This window comes from Leucoraja erinacea, chromosome 34 (genome assembly GCF_028641065.1).
Source record: "Leucoraja erinacea ecotype New England chromosome 34, Leri_hhj_1, whole genome shotgun sequence".
Lineage (NCBI taxonomy): Eukaryota > Metazoa > Chordata > Chondrichthyes > Rajiformes > Rajidae > Leucoraja > Leucoraja erinaceus.
The window spans coordinates 11,015,001-11,033,614 of NC_073410.1; the positions used below are offsets into that span (position 1 = coordinate 11,015,001).

Sequence of the window (18,614 nt, forward strand, 5' to 3'; positions counted from 1 at the left end):
ACTGTGCTTCCGCTGACTGGTTAACAGGTAACAAAAGCTTTTCACTGTACCTCGGTACACATGACAATAAACTCAACTGCATGCACACCTCTAAGACACTGAGAAAAGTGGTAGTCCTCATTCTGACCACTGGGAAACGCTTCTGTATACCTGTGGTAGAGCTGCTGCCTAATAGCCCTGTCCCACTGCACAAGTTCATTCCAAGAGCTCTTCCGAGTTTTAAAAAAAAATCGTGGTAAGCACGTAGAATGAACGTAGCGGGTACGTCGCGGCTTGTAACGCTAACGGCAGGTACTCATGAAGACTTGCGAATGGCAGGTAAGCTTGGGAAGACCGGTGAAGATTTTTCAACATGTTGAAAAATGTCCACGAGAGCCCCGAGTACTTACGAGCGGCCATTGCCCTGAATCTCCAAGTTCGAATCAGGGCAAACTTGGGAAGATCTCTTGAATGAACCCGTACAGTGGGACAGGACTTTTACTGCGCTTGCAGTGCCCGGGTTTGATCCCGACTACGGGTGCTGTCTGTACGGAGTTTGTACGTTATCCCGTGACCATGTGGGTTTTTGTCGAGAACATCAGTTTCCTCCCACAATCCAAAGACGTACAGGTTTGTAAGTTAATTGGCTTGGGTTTGGTGTACTTGGTACGAGTGTAAATTGGCCCTAGTGTGCGTAAGATAATGTTGGCCGCTGGCCGGCGTGGATTCAGTGGGCCGAAGGGCCTGTTTCCGTGATGCATTGCTAAACTAAACCTTCTACATCCAAAAACGCAAGCATTCCCCATGATTCTTAGGTTACTGTTACCCAACACAATCTATCATTTTCCTTTTATTCCACGGACTTCAATCCTGAACGTACTTACATAGCACTTACCGATACCTTTTGAAAAATACTCGACCACTGAACATCACAGGCATTTGATGCAGAAAATTCAATAGATTTACAATCCCCAAAGTAATTTCCGCTCAACCAAGTTATAAAGAGCCAGCCATTATTCTGAGTTCATCATCTGGGTCTGGTACCTTACTAAAGCGGTACTGTAATGGGAGTGTTGGATTGGTCCCCATCTACCTCAGGGCAGAAGATCAAGCTGCAGACCAGGCTTCTTGACATCAGCTGCAGGGAAAAATAAAGGATGCCGGAATGGGGATGCGGCAGTGAAAAGATATACTTTTCAGCAGAGCCATCATAGTTTGATGGAAATGAACTCATGTTTAGCAGCGAATTACCCGAGTGTGGAATTATCAGGGTGTATTAATACAAGTGGCAGAGAGAGCTGCTGCTGCCTCACAGCGCCAGAGATCCGGGTTGGATCCTGACCTCAGGTGCTGTCTGTGTGGAGTTTGCACGTTTGCCCTATCACCACATGGGTTTTCTCCAGGTGCTCTGCTTTAATCCCACATCCCAACGACGTGTGCGTTTGTTGGTTCATTTGCCTCTGTAAATTGCCCCTAATGGGTGCAGGATAGAACAAGTATGAAGGGGTCACCAATAGTCAGCGTGGACCCGGTGGGACTGTTTCCACGCTGTATCGCTAAAAACTTTAAAAACTAAACAATAATCAGAAAGGTGCCACGCAAGGCACCTCTCTCAGGTAAGTTTTGATGAAAGGCCATCCACTCGTAATATTAACTCAGTTATTCTCTCTCCACAGACGCTGCCTGATCAGATATATATTTCCACATTGTCTTTAGTTTCAGATTTCCAGCAGTGCTGTGTTCAGCTTCTCAGAGTCGCAACAGTTATTTTTCTGCCATTATTCATCTCCCTCAATTTACACCCCCAAAGTACAACTAAGATTCAACAGAAGATAGGGCCACAACCTTGTCTGAAGAAGTGTCTCGACCAGAAACGTCACCTATTCCTTCCCTCCTGGGATGCCGTCTGACCCGCTGACTTACTCCAGCTTTTTGTGTCTATCTTTGGTTTAAGCCAGCATTTGCAGTTTTGTTCCAATATCACTATGATTCAACATGCAGTCATATTGCTCTCTTAGGCAACACCAAAAGCAATGGCATCTTTTGGATGAACTGTCCCCAATTTATTGCACACGTTCCTGCTTTTGCTCTCTGCAATTTAAAATATATACCTTCTCTTACTTTTGTCTATTCTGGGGAAGAGTCATTCACCTGAAGTGCTAACTCTTTTTTTCTTTCTGCATTCCTGCTGACTCATTTAGTGAATACAATAAGACTGCTCAGTGGCGCAGCAGTAAGGTTGCTGCCATACAGCGAGTGCTTACACCGCCAGAGACCCGGGTTCGATCCCGACGACGGGTGCTGTCTGTACGGAGTTTGCAAATTCTCCCCGTGATGACGTGGGTTTTCTCCGAGATCTTCGGTTTCCTCCCACACACCAAAGACGTACAGGTATGGTGGTTAATTGGCTTGGTATCAATGTAAATTGTCCCTAGTGTGTGTGTAGGATAGTATTAATGTGTGAGGATCTCTGGCCGGTGCAGACTTGGTGGGCCGAAGGGCCTGTTTCCATGCTGTACCTCTAAACTAAACTAACTCTGTTAATCCGGCATGTTCGAGACTTTAGTGGTGCTGGACAGGCAGATTTTTCAGATTATCAGATGCAGCTCTGAATTGATACTTCAACACTCTTTTCATTCACTTTGTTTTTAAATGTTAATAAAATAATAGGTTTTTCAAAGAAGCGTGAGAAATGGGACCGGGTACATTTCAGATCGTGCAAAACAGGGCTCTGGGGATGATAAAGGTAGTGTGGAAGCTGGAAACTGGGTGAGTTTAAGGAGTGTTTGGAAGGGCGTGTTAATGAGAACACAGAATGGGGTCTCAGTGTATTGGAGGGACCAAGCAAACTAGGTCGCTAGGGTGTTGCAAGGAACAGAGGAACTAAGGCGCCGATATTTTAATACACAGAAATCAGAGCCCTGGTGTGTAAGAAGCAGCGGAGGATTCAGAACCCTATTATCTTGCAGAGAGGGGACACAGGATCTAGGGGCCTGGTAGATTGGAGGAAAATAAAGGAACCAAGTGTTGGAGGGAGGGCAGGAACAAGGGTCCTCCTTCGATTGGTTTCTCTGGAGCGTTAGATGTTGAGGGGAGTCTTGAAAGGTATATAAAATGATGAGAGGCATAGATAGGGTAAACAGACAGAACCTTGCACCAAAGGTGGAAATGCCAAAGACTAAGTGTAACAGCGCTAAGATCAGAGGTGAAACGATGAACTATGTCGGGTAGTGCCTGTAATGCACTCGTGGTGGTGGAAGCAGATACGATAGTGGTGTTTAAGTGGCTTCTGGATAGGCACATGGATGGGCAGGGAATGGAGGAATATGGATCATGTGCAGGTGGATGAGAGTTGGTCATGGCACCATGCACAACACAGACCTTGCGAGCCATAAGGCCAATTCCTTTATTGTCCTGTTCAATGTTAGAGAGGGTGTTGGGAACAAGGTCCTGATGTGTTAGAGGGACATTGGAACCAGACCCTGTATAGTGGAGGAAGTGTGAAAATCACTACCTGGTGAGGCAGATACCGAACATTGAAATGTTTTAACAAACTGATACCTGATTATCAGAGTTTTACTCTAGGTTTGTCATTTATTTTTGTCAGTCATTTGAGCCACACAAATTGAATCACCATATGAGTGACATAATATTGGATGCAATGAATCAGGTTTGGCTCAAGGAGGTTGGGAATAAACAAGACGTATTTGAATTGGCAAGCTAAAACATAGCGGTGTTTTATAAATAGACTCACAAGGTGTGGGTGTTAGCAGCGATGCTATCATCAAATCCCATCCTTGGAGAAGGTGTCGGTGAACTCCCCTCCCAAACAACTGTGACAGGCCTGATGAAGATCCTACTGCAATGTTGCTGGCGGTATGTTCAGTCCCCATCAGCAGAGAGGAAAGACAGTGTATTCCTAAAGCAGTACGATGAGCGACTTGGATGGGAACCCACTCACGGGGATGCTTCCATCTGCCTGCAGTACTCATCTTTCTAATGTGACGGGGGATGTGGGTTTGCGAGATGCTGCCAAACATGGCTTGGTGAGTGAGTGCGGTGTTGTTTTGTAGGTGGGACACACCGTGTTCCTGAGGATGGGGTGCTTGATGTCGTGCCATTCAAAGTCAACAGTTTTGACCTGGATGCTGTTGAACTTCTTTGATGTAGGAGATGACTCATCCAACCAAGGGACCAATGTTTTATCGTGGTTCTGTTATGTCCTGCAGTTGAATGAAAGGTTCAGACTTTATAGATGAATCACTAGGCCCAGGAAAGTCAGCGTTTAACTTACTCTTGTTAATGTTTATAATCCTGATATAGTTCGGGATACTGTCGACTGTAATCCTCTACAATACTGATGGTGGGGGACTCAGTGATAGAACGTCACTCAATGTCAAGTGGACTGTTTAGAGTTTGATCATTGCCTTGAATGGGTGCCCATGCCTGACTGGTACCCAGGATTTGGAGATACAAAGAATTGCAGATGCTGGAATCTTGAGCAAAACACAAATTGTCAGAGTAACAGCAGGTCAGGCAGCAACTATAGAGGGAATGGAAAACACAAAATGCCGGAGGGAAATTGCCATGCTCCATCCCACCCCCACCTCTAATTTCCAGCTTCCACCCACCACAATCCATCTGAAGAAGGGTCTCAACATGAAACATCAACTATCCATTCCCTTGTCAGAGACTGCCTGATCTGCAAAGTTCCTCAAGCACTTTGTGTCATCCAGGACTTCTGCATGCAGGCATGTACTGCTTTATAGAAACATAGAAATTAGGTGCAGGAGTAGGCCATTCGGCCCTTCGAGCCTGCACCGCCGTTCAATATGATCATGGCTGATCATCCAACTCAGTATCCCGTACCTGCCTTCTCTCCATACCCCCTGATCCCCTTAGCCACAAGGGCCACATCTAACTCCCTCTTAAATATAGCTGAAGCTTAAATTATAACCTGAAGAATTGTGAATGAAATTGAACGTTATGGAATCATCAAGAAGCATTTAATCGATCATCTTGAAGATCATTGATGAAACAGCAGAAGATGGTTGGGCCTATGATACTGCCTTGAGGAATGTGCAATGACATTGGGGCTAAGATAATTCAAATCCACAAGCTGCAACAATTATTCTTTATACAAGGTATGATTTCAGCCCAAGGAGAGTTTTCCCCTTGATATCTATTCTCCAGTTTCATTAGGACTTCTTGAGGAACCACGGATTTCACTGCTTTTCTTTGTGTCTTGGTGGAGGTCGTGATAAAATCTGCTCCCGGAGAATCCATTACGAGCTCCGTGTGGAGATTATCAGCAGCTATCAGCAACGCAATCAGCGAAGTCTTCCCATTGCTTTGTCAATAATTGAGAGAGGTTTGTGGGGATAATAATGAGCTGATAGGATTTGTCTTGCTTGTGAACAGGATGAATCTGGTCAGTTTTTCCACACTATCAGTCGGACGACTGTTGCAACCGTACTGCAACAGTTTGGCCAGAATCAGCCCAGGTTCTGGAGACAAGGTTTTAATGCAGCAACAGACATACAGCTTACATGCACCGCCTAAAAACACTGATCTCCGCTGTTTATTGATGTCATGTAGTGTGAAACAAAGACTGGATTCCGTGATGGTGGGGACCCGAGGAGGTCACGATCGATCTCTCAGTGCCTCTGGCTAAAGATGGTTGCAAATATTTCAGCCTTAAAGGGCCTGTCCCACTTGGCCGTCATTTGCGCGTAATTTACGCGACATCATTTACGCGTCACGACGCATGACACGCACGTGATGCACGCATGGTGCGCGATGACATAGGCAGTGACGCGCGGCATAGCAGGATTTTGTGGTGTACAAAATCTTCGCAAGCCATCTGCGTGACGCACAAATAACGGCCAAGTGGGACAGGCCCTTTAATTTTCACACTCACAATCTGGTCACGATCATCAGTGACGAGTGGAGAGAATCACCTCCCATTAGCTCGAAACAAAGAACTGCAGATGTAGGTTAACAAACAATAGGACACAAAATGCTCAGCAGGTCAGGTAACATCTCCACAGAACATGGAAAGATGACGTTTATGTGACTGACGTCTGCAGGATCTCGACCCGAAACGTCACCTATCCATATTCTCCAGTGATGCCGCCAGACCTGCTGAGTTACTCCAGCACTTTGTGTCCTTTTGTGCATCTCTCATTATCTGTTTAATTGCTCATTAACGTCCATGCATCGAGATGGAAAAACTGCAGAGCTTTGATCTGATCCGTTAGCTATAGGGTCACTTAGTTCTGCCTGTTTTTGCTGCTTATCACAGAAGTCCCATGTTGCAGCAGCACAAGATAGGTCATTCATGTTCAGGCAGCTTTGGTGAGGCTTTCAACACATTCATCCACACTCATTTGGGAGGCACTGTGGCACATCGGTTAGAGTAAACTTCCACAGGTGTACAGTGAGAACATACTGACTGGTTGCGTCATGGCCTGGTTTGACCCAAGAATGAAGGAGATTACAAAAAGTGGTGAACACTGCCCGGTCCACCTTGGCTACTCACCTCCCTGCCATCGAACGGATCTACAAGTAGTGCTGTCTCAAAAAGGTAGCCAATATCATCAACGACCCACACCATCCTAGCCATGCTCTCTTTCCACTCCTGTCACCTGGAAGAAGGAATAGCCTTCACCTCAATATTGTCTCTACCAGGGTTTGGTCCTGACCACGGGTGATGTCTGCACAGAGTTTGTACGTTCTCCCTGCAACCACATGGGTTTTCTCCAGGTCATAGAAACATAGAAACATAGAAATTAGGTGTACAGGAGTAGGCCATTCGGCCCTTCGAGCCTGCACCGCCATTCAATATGATCATGGCTGATCATCCAACTCAGTATCCCGTACCTGCCTTCTCTCCATACCCTCTGATCCCCTTGGCCACAAGGGCCACATCTAACTCCCTCTTAAATATAGCCAATGAACTGGCCTCAACTACCCTCTGTGGCAGAGAGTTCCAGAGATTCACCACTCTCTGTGTGAAAAAGGTTCTCCTCATCTCGGTTTTAAAGGATTTCCCCCTTATCCTTAAGCTGTGACCCCTTGTCCTGGACTTCCCCAACATCGGGAACAATCTTCCTGCATCTAGCCTGTCCAACCCCTTAAGAATTTTGTAGGTTTCTATAAGATCCCCTCTCAATCTCCTAAATTCTAGAGAGTATAAACCAAGTCTATCCAGTCTTTCTTCATAAGACAGTCCTGACATCCCAGGAATCAGGTCCTCCGGTTTCCTTCCACACTCCAAAGATGTACAGGTTTTTTTGCTTCATTGGCTTAGGCAAGGTGTAAAATTTGTCCTTGTGTGTGTAGGTTTGTGTACAGGGTGATCGCTGGTCGGCATGGACTTGGTGGGCCAAAGGGCCTGTTTCTGCGCTGTATCTCTAAAGTATAAAACTATGATTCTGCCTCTTGGTGAATAATAATGGGGAGAGTGATAAAGTGCAATGCTGCGTGGTACAGATTGTAGTGGAATAGATTTCACAGCACCTTACAGATATTCCATTCTGAACAGCTAGATTAGATTTGTCCAACCCATGTAATAGAAACATAGAATACAGGTGCAGGAGTAGGCCAATCACCCCTTTGAGCCAGCACCAGCATTCAATATGATAATGGCTAATCATCCAAAATCAGTACCCCATTCCTGCGTTCTCCCCATATCCCTTCATTCCATTAACCATAAGAGCTATATCTAACTCTCTCTTGAAAACATCCAGTGAATTGTCCTCCTCTGCCTTCTGTGGCAGAGAATTCCACAGATCCACAACTCTCTGGGTGAAAAGGTTTTTCCTTGTCTCAGTCCTAAATGGACTCCCACTTAGTCTTAAACTGTGACCCGCTGGTTCTGGATTCCCCCAACATCAGATTTTTTTTCCTGCATCTAGCCTGTCCAATCCATTAAGAATTTCCTCGAGAATGATTACATTGAATGGCGGTGCTGGTTCGGAGGGCCGAATGGCCTACTCCTGCACCTATTGTCTATTGTCTATTGTTTAATTTAAGCATCATCATCAACAACGACCCATGCCACACTGCCCACACTCTCTTTTCACTCCTGTCATCTGGAAGAAGGAATAGCCTTCATCTCAATATTGTCTCAAAACAATAACATCCAGGTTCAGGAACAGCTTCTTCCCAACAACCATCAGCTTACTGAAGATTTCGAACACCAACTAAACTCCGAAGTAAGGAATGCCTGGGTTGCACTCGGGACTTTGGGTCTTTGTTTTGTTTTTGCACTATATTGGATTATTGAACGTTTTATTTCTTTATTATCTATTGAGTACATTCTTAACCAACCCATTGTGCTGCTGCAAGTAATAATTCCATCGTTCCATTCCAGCACATATGGCAATAAAACACCGTTGACTCTTGAAAGGACTTTGTAATACAGATCAATGTTGTTTTTAGCAGCATGTATAAGAACACACACACATTTATAATTTCTAGGAGCAGATTTAAGGCAGGAATATGCTTGCCCTGAGCTCTCCCCATTTCATTTTGAAAAGTCTAAGGAAGAGTCTCGACCCGAAGCGTCACCTATTCCTTCGCTCCATAGATGCTGCCTCACCCGCTGAGTTTCTCCAGCATTTTTGTCCAACTTCGATTTTTCCAGCATCTGCAGTTCTTTCTTAAACTATTAATCATTTTGAAAAGGCTCTCTCCCATAAGGTCATAAATGATAGTCCTGCAGAACTAGGCCAATTGGCCCATCAAGTCTACTCCATCAATTAATCATGGGTGATCTATCTTCCCCTTTCAACCCCATTCTCCTGCCTCTCCCCCCCATAACCCCTGACACCCATATGTCCCAATGAACAACTGCCACTTCACTCACTTATCACAAAATATATTCTGCCCGCTGTTTATTTTCTATCAAAATTAATGTGCTCACATTTCCTCCCCTTATGTCTGATCTTCCATGTTTCTGGTCCACTCGCTTGGCCTATCTTCAATCCGCCAATGTTGTAAGAGGAGCCAGTTCGTGGAAGCCACTCCTGTACATAGAGCGTGCGGACCGACCGAACTTTGGATTTACGGCACCCAAATGGCGGCTCCTGCAGGTGTAATATATGCAAAAGGAATTTCACCGTGCAGTCGCATACATGAGAAATAAAGCATGCTTGAATCATTGATCCTTTGAATCATTCCTGCATGCTCTTTGCAACCTGCAGGATGGGCTTCAGCTGAGTGAGGATAGCCAGGATAATCAGCGAGACCTTCCCCTTGGAGGCCTATGATTGGATGCCTTGTGCTCTGCAGTCCATGCGAAGGCTTCCCAGTGCAGCTCCATTGTGAGTGCAACACCAACGCAGCAGTCCCTCTGGTGGGAAGCGACCCATCCAGGTGTGATGAAGTTGGACTCCATAAAGCTACGACTCTGTGCTCGCGACTGTGTTCCCCTGATCGTAAGATCATATGATAGGGGCAGAAATAGGCCGTTCGGCCCATCAAGTCTACTCCACCATTTAATCATGGCTGACCTATTTCTCCCTCCGAACCACATTCCCCTGTCTTATCCCCATAACCTCTGACACCCATCCTAAATATATCCACCGACTTGGCCTCCACAGCCTCCTGTGGCACAGAATTCCACAGATTCACCACCCCGATGACTGGCTGAACAGTAGGGTAGCTCACCCCATTTATACAGCAGCCTTAAGATGCACTGAGGGGAACTTTTCAAGGTAGACTGGGCTGCATGCACCTTGGCTGCATCTGAATCTGGGGCATTGTATCATTCTCAATTCCTAAATGTGCTCCTGATTTGATACAACTGAGTGGTTTGCTTGGGCATTTCAGAGGACAGTTAACCTTTATGTCAGTAGTCATATTTAGGTTGGTAAAGGCTGACAGAATACATTCACTGAAAGAAACCACTGAACCAGATCCATTTTACATGCGATAACCGACTGCTCATAGAACTGATAATAGCCTTCTTTGAAAAAAAAAAATCTAGATTAATTAATTAACTGGAGATAAATTCTCCAGATACCACAGATGGATTTGAACTAATGTCTCTAGATTGTTGGTTCAGGTCTCTCGATTATTACTCTAGTAATTTAACCACCGTGCTGTAATTCCCAGAACTGTGAGCAGCAGCACCAGTGTCCGACTCATTTAAGGTTTAAAAGATATATGTGGAAGGAATAGATAAAGGAACCAAGTGCATCGTATCCAAGTTTGCTGCTATGTCTCAAAGCTGGGCATGGAAGTTAAAATGTGAATCAATAAGATCTATAAAGACACATATGCACGGATGGGTAGGGAAGGCTGTGGAGGCCAAGTCAATGCATATTTGTAAGGCAAAGATAAATAGATTCTTGATTAGTATGGGTGTCAGGGGTTGTGGGGAGAAGGTTGGAGAATGGGATTAGGAGGGAGAGATAGATCAGCCATGATTGAATGGCGGAGTAGACTCGATCAGCCGAATTCTGCTCCGATCACTTGAACTTATGAGGTATATGCAATATAATATAAAAAAAGGGCGGTTAATATTATTTTTTGGAAAAAGAATATGAAAAGAAATTAGATTTGCTGAGGTGATATGCTCGAGACGATTAACTTGCCGGTTCATGAAACAGACAAAATAAACACACACGGGTTTAGCAAGCAATTAGAAAACAAATGTCATCTCTGTATTTTATTTCAGAGGATGGGAGATAAAATTACGGAAGTCTTGCTGGAATTATATAATGTATTGGTGAGTCAACACCTGTGCTCTGTACAGTTCTTGTCTCCTTACCTAATGAAGGCGAGGCATGCTGTTCAGACAGTTCAGCAAAGGTTCATTATACAGATTTATGGGATGGTGGGGACCGGTTGTCATAAAAAAAAAAACATTAAATCCTTCAGGCGATGGACGGGGTCGGTGCTATAAGCGAGCGTCCGTAGGCTTAAGCACCCAGAGGTAAGGGATGTGGAATAAATGGTCATATTTATCACCGAGATGCAGAAATGTCTTCATAGAGGATTGTAAATCGATGAAATACTCTTTGTCAGAGACTGAGAAGACTCAGTCATTGAGTATATTCAAAGCCCTCAGCCTCTTCCCCCCCACCCTCCCCTTCCCCTCCACCCACCCTCTGGTTCTGCATTGCTTTCCCCTTCTTACTAGATTCCATTCTTTGCACCCTATTGTTTTCTGCACCTATCCCCTGGTTACTATCAACGCTCCCCCTCCTGCCTCATCTACCAATCAACCCCTCCTCACCCGGGATCCACCCCATCACTTGCCAGCTCTTATCCCACTCTGTCTCCTCACCTCTCTCCACCAGATGCCTCCTCTCCACTCTACCAGCCTGAAGACGGGTCCCGACCCACAATATTGCCGTTTGTCCACTTCCCTCCATAGACGCTGCCTGACCCACTCAGTTTTTTGTGCTTGGGAACTCAGCAGATTAAAGATTGAATGGAAAATTGGAATTCAGCCAAGATCTAGGACTGTGCATCCTAACTTGTGTTGTTCACTGTGTACACAGACCTACATTGGCCGAGCTTCTAGCTTTTAAAATAGTAACTCTTATTTCCAAACCCTACCATGATATTGCCCCTACTTTCATCTGCACTCCCTTCCAGTAAGACGTCCCTCCAATATAACTGAGTTTTTCTGATCATTGCTGTTTCGCTATCATTACTTATTTCGCTTCAGCTGTCCTGGCAGGCATCAAGCTCCGAAATTGCCTTCCTGAACCTTACCACCTCTCTGCATCTTATTTAACGTAGCCTTAAAAATCCAGCTCAGTCATTTTCTCTAAATGCCTCATATGCTTTGAGCCAAATCATGTGTAAAATGCTCTATTCAACTGCTTTGGTTTAGCTTAAGCCATTACAAGCTGGCACTGTGACATCGCTACTAGAGCTCCCACCTCACAGCTCCAGTAACCCAAGTTCGATCCTGACCTGGGCCTCTGTCTGAGTCGAGTTTGCACATTCTCCCAGTAAATGCATGGATTCCTTCCTTGTGCTCCCATTTCTTCCCACATCAAAGACATGCACATCAGGAGGTTAATTGACCAATGTAAATTACCCCTGTATGTAGGCGAGTGGTAGAAGCTGGGGGGTATTAGGTTGAAATGAAGAGAGAATGAAAGGGATTAGTGTAGGACTAGCGTTGACAAGGACCCGATGTGCCAAATGCTCAGTTTCCATGCTAAATGGCCCCATAACAAAATAATTAAGATATACACAATGATAGAATACATTTTGATGTGTAGAGGCTTAGATTCAGCTCAGATAGAGCAATTAAATTAAGCTATATGCACTGGCTTTGAATATTTTTTTTTAATATATAAGGTTACACGCAGAATTAAAATATCAGGTCAATGACCTTATGTGAAATGAAAGATCACAGAACTGAAACAATCGCTCAGATATTGCCTTGTTTGCTTATTATTCCCAGGTAAGTCTGTCTCTACATATTTCAGGATCATAGCCTTTTGCTTTATTAGGGATAGGAACAGTATCCACGTACACAAAGATTTAAAGTCACATGGATCAAATGTCTCAAAACGCAAGTGAAGGAAAAAGTCTAAGGAGAGACAACGTCAGTCTTGACAATATCAGTCAGTATGTAATGATAGAATCAATCCACTATGCACAGGGATGTAAACAATCTTGATACCTATCAGGAGAGGATCAGTTTTGTGGTATGGTATAGTCTCCATATACACAGGGCAAGAATATCATTCGTAATGTACACAGCGCCAAACACCACCATACGATCACTCAAAATGCACAGATACAGCCTCTATCCTAATGTGCTTATTGAAGCTACCTCAGTAGGCATGAGAAGAGAAGTCTTGATATATACAGCAATTGAATTAATTTCAATAAATATGGCAGCAATATCAAACTTGATATACAGGGTCAGTCTCAACGTACACAGTGACAGGATCAGTTGCGATATACACAGATAAAATCAATCCCCATGTGTCCAGGGTTAAAACACACTCAATGCACAGAGCAATGCAGCCAGTCTCGAATCATATTGATTTAGAACAAGGATTCATGTATTCTGTCTTTATGATCCCTATCAAAACTCGGTTTCATGGTCAACTCCTCAACCCTGTCACAGGTCGCCGTCAGAAACCCAAGCTGAGAGCTCATAACCTTGCCATTTTTGGGTCGCTTTGAGTTTTGGAATGCATATCCATGCCTTTACACATTCGGTACATCTGCAGTTCCTTTCTACACCCGTCTGTCTCCACTCCTGGCTCTGGTGGATTCCACTTCAGTCTCAGATCATTTGTTACTGAGATCTGCCTTCACATCGTTGTTTAAGACAGAACTGCAGGTGCTGGTTCAAATCAAAGGTAGACACAAAATGCTGGAGTAACTCAGCAGTTGAGGCAGCACCTCTGGAGAGAATGAATGGGCGACGTTTCGGGTCTCGACCATTCCTCCTCTCCAGAGATGCTGCCTCACCCGCTGAATTACTCCAGCATTTTGTGTCTACCCTCACATCTTTGTTCTTCCCTGGAGCGGTCAACACCAGACCTTAACCTCCTTCGTTCCACCCTGTGCAAGCACAAGGTCGACCAAGACTGTTGCCAATGCAGTGTTATTTTCTCACATGGACACATAGAAAAATAGATGCTGGAGTAGGCCATTCGGCCTCTGTTCATTGTTGTGCATTGATTCCCAGATAAGCAATTCTAATCCTTCCTTGCCAATCCCTCCAATGGCATCATCCCTCCATCTAAACTAGTCCAAGATCTCTGCATTTCTCCAATTCTGGCTTCCAGCCCTTTCCCAAATTTAACCAATAATCCAGACCACCTGCCGACTCCTTAATCCCCAGTGTCTACGAAAATCTCCCACCTTTCCCAACTCCTTAAATTCACCTTGGTGATCATTTCTAGTAAACTGTTCTAATGTCTCCATATGGCTTTGTCAGCTTTTGCTGATAATGCTCTCGCAAAGAGTCTTGAAACATGTTACTATGCCTCGTTGCTGTATAAACACAGGAAGTTATTGATGAAGTTCCATGAATAATGTCATTGATTATGGTCAAAACATAACTCAATAGATTTCTGGATATCAAAGGAATTGAGGGATGTGTAGAGAGAATAGGTATCGAGGGAGAAGTTGAGGCACGATCTTGTTGAACGATGGAGCAGATTTGAAGAGCAGCCTGTCCCAACCTTGCTCACATTCTCCTCCATAAACCCAGGGTCACTAATTGGAAGAAGAAGCACCTTATATTTGGCCTGGGCAACTTACAACCCAGTGATATGATTATTGATTTCCCTAACTCCAAGTAACCCTTGCAGCCCCCCTCTCTCCCCATCCCTCCCCCACCCCAGTCATTGTACTTGTTTACAAAGTCTTCTTGTTGAGTGTCATTGTAACGTTTCACCAAGCCCACAGCCAACATTGGCCTTTTTCCTTTCATCTTTTATCATTTTTACTTTACTGCATACACCTTTCACTCATTTGTTCTACATCTCTCTATATCACCATCTATATATCTCTCTTCTCCCTTTCCCCTGACTCTAAGCCTGAAGGGTCTCAAGCTGAAACGTCACCAATTCCCTTTCTCCAGAGACGCTGTCTGACCCACTGAGTAACTACAGCTTTTTGTACCTATCTTCCATTAAAGCCACAAGATGTACAATTAGAGCATAGATTGACACACACGAGGAAAGGACCCATCTGTGCAACAGTAAAGTGTGCACAGAACCTGATCATGCACGCAAGTATAAAATTACCCTGATTGTACACACTGACAGAACTTGTTTCTATATTTACAGGAATAGATGCAGCATTAGAATCAACCATCGTATAGACATCATATAATCATATCATATAGGCATGATTAGAATCAGCCCTCATATACATGATATTTGCAGCCTCCATGAATACAAAATTAGATTCAGCTTCCACATGGACAAGAACAGAACGCCCGGAAATACAAAGTATAAAATCAGCCTGTGCAGGATTTAGACCCAGACTTTGAAATCAACAACAGAGATAGAATCAGGTGCATGTACACAGTTCTAAATTCAGCCATCATATAAACCAGGTTAGCATGGACTGCATTACAATCAGCTTTGATATATGCAGTGTTAGAATGAGCCTCAACATACACTTGTTTTCCATATCAAAGTTAAAGTGAGCACAGCTATACACAAGGCAAGAAGGAGCAACTATATACACAGGCTTTAAAACCAGCTATTACATAAATAACATTACAATCAATACCATCGCACTGCAATAGAATTTGCTTTGATATGTACTGTATTCCAATGAGCCTCAATATTGACATGGTGGCAATCAAACACAAAGTTTTAAAATTAGACACACACATAGCTAGAATCAGCCTTAACGTACAATGTTTGCCCATGTATGTAGAATTAACGGTAGACAGAAACGCTGGAGAAACTCAGCGGGTGAGGCAGCATCTATGGAGCGAAGGAAATAGGCAACATTTCGGGCCAACACCTTCTTCAGACTCCACATGCACACGGCTAGAATAGGCATAGTCAGAATCAGCAGTCCCATTTTACAGTTGGAAACAGCCGTACAATTCTCCTTGCATGCGTACAGTTGACACCAGGAAGGTTGTCAACATGAAACGTTAACTCTGTTTCTTGGTCCCCACATGCTGCCTGACCTGCTAAGCACTTCCTGCAGTTTCAGTTTTGATGCCAGATTTCCACTGTCAACAATTTTTAACACTGAAATTTTTTTATTCCCGGTAGCATTTGCGAAAGGTTTGAATCCACCTCCATTTAACAGCATGGAAGCAAAAGGCACAGAGAGTCATACCACAAATAGGTAGATCGTAATTATAACCTGTACACTGGATTAGTAATAGCTTCTATGTGTAGAGGAGCAATTCAGAAGCCACATGCTCAAGGCTTGACGTATCCCCATATATACAGGGCCAGAATTATTCTCTAAACAGAATTAAAATTAACCTCTGAATACAGAGTTTATAGAATTATCCACTCAATGCCCTTAAACAAACAGGATGAGAATTATGGGCCACCTACACAAGGCCAGAATGAGGCCCCAAACAAAAGGAGCCATCATATACACAGGGTGAGAAGTATACAGGGTTAGAACTATTTGCCACATCTACAGGGTTGGATTCAACTTCAATATCCACAGGGTGGTTCAGCCACCATAAACACAAAGCTGGAATCATTGCCCACATACACACAGTGAGAGTCATGCCCCTTACATACACTGGATTAGAATAACAATCATCTATATTTACAGTTGGAACCAATCTTATAGCAGAAGAACAAATGTTGCTGTTCTTGGACATAAACATAACAGTCATCTTTTCTCATTGGAAGATAGAAACTGAAGAGTACACAGATATAATCCTGGTTGTAACTGGAGAGAAGATTAGTCAGCATGAATTTATTTACACATTGGAATGTTAAATGCATTATGAGTTCGCTGATGTTGATTGATAATTCCTGCACCTGAACAAGTGCAGTCTCTATAAGGATTGCGTTAATTCCCTGGTCTACTGAAGCATGCAGAACACCCCTCCATTCACACACATGATACACACCCCCACACTCATACACACACACACACATGATACACACCCCCACACTCATACACACACGATACACACCTCCACACTCATACACACACATGATACACACACCCACACTCATACATGATACACACCCCCACACTCATACACACACACATGACACACACCCCCACATACACACACACATGATACACACACCAACACTCATACACACACACACCCACACTCATACACACATGATACACACCCCCACTCGCACATCATGCACACCCCCATTCACACTCACACACAATACACACCCCACTCACTCACACACACACACTCCCACACACACCTCCACTCCCACACACACGCACATCATACACACGCCCACTCACTCACACACACAGACACGTGCACAAACTCACTCCCGTGTAGAACTACTCAGAGGAAATAGCACAGAGATGCACGGGCTCTTTCACACTCAGGCGAGTGTACAGTGACTTTTCTCACACTTGCACACTCGCGGCGAAGGGGCATGCACACTGGTCGACAGAATGCACACTCGCTCACACACGGGCAAGTGCAATAGTGACTTTTCTCGCACACACACACACATTTGCACACTCGCGGGGGAGGGCATGTACACTCACTCACAGAATACACAGAATGCACACACCCACCTACTCCCTCGCTGGCACTTTAGTCCCACAATAGGGGGGGTGGGGGGGGGAGAGTAATGAAACTGGTTACTTACGGAATTTGGGTCTGACGCCGGAGCGAGTGTCGGTGGTCGATGGCCCCGTTTTCGATAGTGTCCAGGACGGCGTGGAGTCGTGCAGGAAGAATTTGCTGGCAGAGGTAGAGTAGGGCAGTGTGTGCCAGGGCGTCCCGTGGGTGGCGGTGGGCGTGAGGCGGTAGGGCGACGTCCCGGGGCCACTGGAGGTGAGCGGGACCCCCGGCCTGGGGGTGGGGGTGGAGGGGCTCCGCAGGGCGGTGTTGGTGGTGGAGTGGACCGTGCCCTGTGTGACGAGTCTGGGGGTGACGGGCGAGGTCCCCCGGGTGCCGGGGCCAAGAGGATTGACCGGGGGGTGGGTGGTGGTGGTGGTGCTGCTGCTGCTGGTGCTGGTGGTCGTATCTCGATTCTTCGGGACGGAGCTGGGCTTGGAGAGGAAGATGGGGTCCTGCCCGACGCGGTTGGATTCCCGCTGGTCTGGCGGCACATACTCCTTAACCGAGCCCACCACAATCCACCTGAGCAGCATCAGGCTGAGCCCCAGCCCGATGAAGCCGATGAGGAGCGGGACGACACACAACCAGGTCTGCTGGCGAGGCCAGACGATGCAGCCGCTGCAGTGGACTCCCCGGGACGGCGGCGAGCCCTCCTGCTCCTCCCCGGGGTTTGAGCCTTCAGGGTCTGCAGAGACGACGGGGAAAACGGGTGGAGCTGCACAGATGCCTCCCTCATTCATCCTGTAGAGAATGCCGAGCTCGCCAGCCTCCGCGCAGACATCAGGAACGCATTTGTCCAGGGTTCAGAGAGGCCGAAAAATCACACGGGGGCCAGTGCATCTGGAAGAAAAATCCTCCTCCCTCCCTCTCTCTGTCCCCCCCCCCCCCCCCCCTCTCTCTCCCGTCAGATGCAGGGTCCGGCGATGCTGGAATAGGCAGTCATCCGGCGGTATTGGAGAGGCGCTGAGTCAGCTGCTTCTCAACATTGCCTGCTTCCCCCTTTTCTGTATTGCTGCTGCTGTTAGATACTGGGTACCGGCCTCTCCTCTCCTCCTCTCTCTCTCTCTCTCTCTGCTCCTCTCTCTCTTCCTCTCCTCTCTCCCCTCCTCTCCGCTCCTCTCTTCCCCTCCTCTCTCCTCTTCTCTTCTCCTCTCCTCTCCTCTGCAGGGACCACGGTTCACCTTCGAGCGTTGAGCTTCTCCAGGTGCCCGGCGTTTCTCGGCACTAGTACACGCTCATGCAGACAAACACTCACTCACACATACATATACATACACATGCACTCTCACACACGCACACACACACACACACAGGACCCGCTACTGCCGTATTTTCCTCTCTCTCCTCCCCCCCCCCCCCCCCAGCTGGA

The 18,614-nt window shown here is 45.7% G+C and overlaps 1 protein-coding gene across 2 annotated transcripts in view; it reads right to left on the reverse strand.

Moving 5' to 3' along the window:
* Positions 1 to 18,292, reverse strand: part of LOC129712990 (pro-neuregulin-3, membrane-bound isoform-like) — a 298,967-nt gene extending 280,675 nt beyond the window's left edge. For both annotated transcript variants that reach the window (XM_055661825.1, XM_055661824.1), the window contains exon 1: positions 17,271 to 18,292. In XM_055661825.1, coding sequence (XP_055517800.1) covers positions 17,271 to 17,985 — 715 coding nt within the window. In that variant the 5' untranslated portion in view covers positions 17,986 to 18,292. The remainder of the gene's footprint in view (positions 1 to 17,270) is intronic.
* Between the last annotated feature and the right edge of the window lie 322 nt (positions 18,293 to 18,614).